This window comes from Octopus bimaculoides, chromosome 29, assembly GCF_001194135.2.
Source record: "Octopus bimaculoides isolate UCB-OBI-ISO-001 chromosome 29, ASM119413v2, whole genome shotgun sequence".
Classification (NCBI taxonomy): domain Eukaryota; kingdom Metazoa; phylum Mollusca; class Cephalopoda; order Octopoda; family Octopodidae; genus Octopus; species Octopus bimaculoides.
Window position 1 is genome coordinate 2,392,671 of NC_069009.1, and position 5,555 is coordinate 2,398,225.

The window sequence follows — 5,555 nt, forward strand, 5'->3', positions numbered from 1 at the left end:
ACTATTACTACTACCTCACATAGTCCTGTTTATATTACATGCTTTCACTACTACTACTACTACTACTACTACTACTACTACTGCTATTACTACTACCCCCCATAGTCCTGTTTATATTACATGCTTTCGCTGCACTACTGAGTGCAGCTCTGTATTCATGTGCAGTATTCTTTGTTGTAATTTTTGCTGTATTGAAGGTACCTTACATAATATTTGTGTGGTACCTAGCAGGGTTGTTTTCTCTATGCTATACATATTTGTAAGTAATGGGGTTTCAGTTAGGAATTTATCTGCATGTTCTTTCCAAATCATTTCCAATGTACCTATTATTATTATTGAGTGAGAGAGCAGTGCATGCTATCAAAGTGACACTAGGGTACAAACATACAAAGCCCAATATATCTATCATGACTACCCGTCTGATAAGAGTACACCACGCACATGCATCACAACTGTATGTGCATGACATGGTGATCTCAAATCAAGATAAACAGTGCATGACCTTGCAGGTGGGGCCCTGTTAGAATTTTCTTCATGTCAAGTAGCCCATCCCACTCAGAAGGTCCTTGAATAAGGTTTGTTTAAGGATGATGTATGAAACACCCATGTTTCCAAAGGTGAATTATTCAAACCCCGAAGAATTCCTCTCAACCCATGGCTATGATGCTCCTCCACTACTTCTGCTTGTGATTGGAGATGCACATATCATCAGCCACCAAGGGACATGCTCAACTGGTTACGGTTTATACCAAGACAAAGCATGTACATGATAACACTTCCAATTAGTTATGACCAGAAGCCATGAGAGCCACTGCCTTGTACTACATCAGGGCATTTATTATTATTATTATTATGTAAGAGATTTACCCTGCCTCCTCTGAAATTGCTGGCTAATACTTAAAACAATTATTATTATTATTATTATTATTATTCAGTAGTTTTATTTTTATAACGTGCTTTCACTTCACTACCGAGCGCAGCTCTGTGTGCCTTGGGTATGTGCTGTGGTTTGCTGTGGTGCTCTTATGTTTACTGTATTGAAAGTGTTTTGCGTAGGATGTGTGCAGTACCCAGTAGTGCAATTTTCTGTATGTTATATATATTTGTATGTCCTATTATTATTATTATTATTATTATTATTATTATTTATGCTAGTAGAATTGTTAGCACACCAGGCAAAATGCTTAGATGCATTTTGTTTGATTTTATGGTCTGAGTTCAAATTCTGCCAAGGTCGATTTTACCTTTTTCATCCTTTTGGGGTCAATAAATTAAGTACCAGTGAAATACCGGTGTTGATGTAATCGACTAGTCCCCTCCCCACAAATTTCAGGCCTTGAGCCTTTAGTAGAAAGGATCATTATTATCATCATCATCATCATCATTATTATTATCATTATTATTATTATTTCTTTACTAGGACAACCCAGAGGACATGCACAGTATCGACAGTTGTGAGTACATCTGGGAGAAGGGCGTTGGCTTTGCCCACTCCCCACCACACAATATCACACATGACCAGAGCAGAACTGAACTCCTGAAGCTGCTTCTCACATGCTTCTCAGAAACCATGTACTTACCACCAATAGGTAAGTGTCTGTCTGTTTGTCTGACTGCCAACCCGCTCACCTACCTACCATCCACCCGCCCATATACTGTACATTAGTTCAGTGGTTCCCAAACATTTTCAGGCTGCTGCCCCCTTGACCACATTCCTAGTGCCCCCACTTATAGCAACTGTATTTCACAAATAAAACTTAACCTAATGAACCCATTATTTTGTTATTTTCACATGAGTCGCTACCCCATTATCACCCCCACTTTTCTTCAATGCTCCCTTGGAACTTTCCACTACCCCCAGGTGGGCAATACCACACACTTTGGGAACCACTGCATACTGTATGGTAAGCGACGGAGTGCCAACAAAACAAATTTTCCTCTACCTACCACCACGGTTTGTTTTTTTTATGGTGTCACTCATACTACTTCTTTTTCTCCAGCTGACGCTCACAATCAACCAAACCAGTGGATACAGTATTTTACCTCTACAGAGAATCGGTAAGTTTATCACTGTTGTTGTCATTATTATTATTATTATTATTATTATTATTATTATTATAGTTTACTTCTCAGAGCTCTTGATTTTACTTACTCTGGTTAATTCTGTGAGAGTAGACCACAACCTGTTGTCAAGGATCTCACAGGGTCTCTTTTCACAATTCTTTAAAAACCCAAGTATCTCAATCTCAAAATCCTCTCTGTCTCCAATAGAGTAGTTTTTTGAGCATATTATTATTATTATTATTATTACTGACCGAGACCTTTGGAAATGTGCTGTGCGTGAGAAGACCCAGCAAGCCAAGTGAGATCGTTGCCAGTGCCCCTGGACTGGCTCTTGTGCGGGTGGCATGTAAAAGACACCATTTCGAGCGTGGCCGTTTTCGTGCGGGTGACACGTAAAAGCACCCATTACACTCAGAGTGTTTGGCGTTAGGAAGGGCATCCAGCTGTAGAAACTCTGCCAAATCAGATTGGAGCCTGGTGTAGCCATCTGGTTTCACCAGTCCTCAGTCAAATCGTCCAACCCATGCTAGCATGGAAAGCGGACGTTAAACGATGATGATGATGATGAGTAAGAGAGCAGTGCATGCCATCAAAGTGACACTGGGGTACAAATATTTGTTGTTGTTGGCACTCCGTCGCTTACGACTTTGAGAGTTCTAGTCGATCCGATCAACGGAACAGCCTGCTCATGAAATTAATGTGCAAGTGGCTGAGCACTCCACAGACACGTGTACCCTTAACGTAGTTCTCGGGGAGATTCAGCGTGACATAGTGTGACAAGGCTGACCCTTTGAATTACAGGCACAACAGAAACAGGAAGTAAGAATGAGAGAAAGATGTGGTGAAATAGTACAGCACCGTCCCCTGCCGGATCCTTGTGGAGCTTTAGGTGTTTTCGCTCAATAAACACTCACAATGCTCGGTCTGGGAATTCATGACCGCGAGTCCGCTGCCCTAAACACTGGGCCATTGCACCTCCACGGTACAAATATATGAAGCCCAATATACACATCATGATTACCCGTCTGATAAGGGTACACCAGGCACATGCATCACAACTATATGTGTGCTACATGGTAATCTTATATCAAGATAAACAGCGCATAACCTCACAGGTGGGGGCCCAGTTAGAATTTTCTTCAGGTCGAGTAGTCCATCCTGCTCAAAAGGTCACTGAATAAGGGTTGTTTAAGGGTGCTGAATGAAAAACCCATGTTTCCAAAGGTGAATTATCCAAACCCCAACGAATTCCTCTATGATGCTCTCCCACTACTTCTGCTCATGATCAGAGATGCGCATATCGTCAGCCACCAAGGGACATGCTCAAGTTGTTAAGGTAAAGCAACTGTGGTATTAAGCAGAATATTTGCTGTAGCCCATCTTTTATACCAAGACAAAACAATGTACATGATAACACTTCCAATCAGTTAAGATCAAAAGCCATGAGAGCCAGTGCCTCGGGATTGTGTGTGCTGGTGCCACATATAAAAGTAACCATGTTGGTGCCATGTAAAGGCATCTGTGCCAGTGTTGTGTAACAGCACCCAGCTCACTCTGTACCTTGGTTGGCATTAGGAAAGGCATCCAGCCATAGAAACCATGCCAAAACAGACATGGAGGTTGGGTAGCTCTTCAAGTGGCCAGCTCCTGTCAAACCGTCCAACCCATACCAGCATGGAAAAGGGACGTTTGATGGTGATGATGATTAAGGCAGCAAGCTGGCTGAATTGTTAACATGCTGGGGAAAATGTTTAGCAGCATTTCATCCATCTTTACATTCTGAGTTCAAATTCTGCCAAGGTTGACTTTTCCTTTCATCCTTTCAGGGTCGATAAAATAAGTACCATTGAAACACTGGGACTGGTGTAATTGACTTATCCCGCTCTTGAAATTGCTGGCCTTGTGCCAAAATTTGAAACCATTATTATTATTATTATTATTATTATTATTATTATAAGGGGGCAAGCTGGCAGAATTGTTGGCATACTGGATAAATTGCTAAGTGGCATTTCTTGAAACCCTGATGTTCTGATGTTCACTTTACTTTTCCTCCCTTTGGGGCTGATAAAATAAGTACCAGTTGAGCACTGGGGTTGATGTAATCGACTAATCCCCTTCTGCAACATGTCAGGCTTTGTGCCTATAGTAGAAAGGATTATCCTTATTATGTCTACAACAGGTGCAGACATGACTGTGATGGTGAATCAAAGCCTTACAAATTAATTTGATTAACAAAAACTGTGCTGAAGCTCATTGTATATAACTGTGTGTGTGAGTGCATTTGATTCCCACTGCATCTCTGACAACTGGTGTTGATTTGTAACTTATTGGTTCATCAAAAGGAGATTAAGTTCCAAACTTCAAAAGAAAGTATTGAGAGAGATTTGATTGACTGAACCCATGTGCTGTACCATGGCCACAATTTAACGACAGAAATTGGTGAAAGAATGTCAAATGAGTTTCTGATGCATTACAAGGTACACATCCGTACTCTTGATGCATATGCAATATGCCTTTGAGAGGTAGTTACAAGAAAATAGACAGAGAGAGGAGACAGCATGCCTGTGGGTTAGAGGCTGGAGTGTGTCTGAGTGGTTTAATGCCAAGAGGAAGAGAGGCCATTATAGAAAAGACAGAGAGAGGAGACAGCATGCCTGTGAGTTAGAGGCTAGAGTGTGTCTGTGAGTGGGTTAATGCCAAGAGAAAGAGAGGCCATTCTAGAAGTAACAGAAAAGACAGAGAGAGGAGACAGCATGTCTGTGGATCAGAGGGTGGAGTGTGTCTGAGTGAACTTAAACCATAAAGGAAGTGACATAATTTACTATCACAATGTATTTCGTTTGATGCTCTACTAATTCTACTGACCCACAGTCTTAAAATTTTCAATCTCTCTTTTTTCACTGTTTTTCAGCCATGCTCTGCCGCTTTTCACCTCCATGTTAAATGTAGTCTGTGCCTACGACCCTGTTGGGTATGGAGTGCCCTACAACCACCTGATGTTCACTGATTCTCGTGAACCACTTGTTGAGATGGCCCTCCAGGTCCTCTGTGTCACCTTGGAGAATGATTCTGACTCCAACAGGAATATATCAGTGGATGGCACCAGTGCTGGAAGTACCGCCATGGAACAAAACACTGATGTAAGTATTTGCTAATTACTGAGCTAATTTGTATGCGCATATATATATATATGTGTGTGTGTATATATGCATATATAACACAAAAACCGTTAGATTCACTTCAACATTTGAATTTAATTTGTCAAAATATTTTCGTCGCTTTAAGACCGCGACCTGTTCACTGACAAAGAGATGCAGCACAGAATTTTGTCAGTGAACAGGTCGCAATCTCAAAGCGACGAAAATATTTTGACAAATTAAATTTAAATGTTGAAGTGAATCTAACAGTTTTTGTGTGTTATTTTAAATGGCTTATAAACACCTTCCACGCTGTAATTGTCTATATATGTATATATATATATATATATATAT

General features: G+C 40.8%; 1 protein-coding gene across 1 annotated transcript in view; it reads left to right on the forward strand.

Moving 5' to 3' along the window:
* The window catches only part of LOC106882504 (protein HID1), a 36,564-nt gene that overhangs the window by 17,294 nt on the left and 13,715 nt on the right, over window positions 1-5,555 (forward strand). The window contains exons 4-6 of the mRNA XM_014933199.2: window positions 1,421-1,589; window positions 2,001-2,058; window positions 4,976-5,208. Coding sequence (XP_014788685.1) covers window positions 1,421-1,589; window positions 2,001-2,058; window positions 4,976-5,208 — 460 coding nt within the window. The remainder of the gene's footprint in view (window positions 1-1,420; window positions 1,590-2,000; window positions 2,059-4,975; window positions 5,209-5,555) is intronic.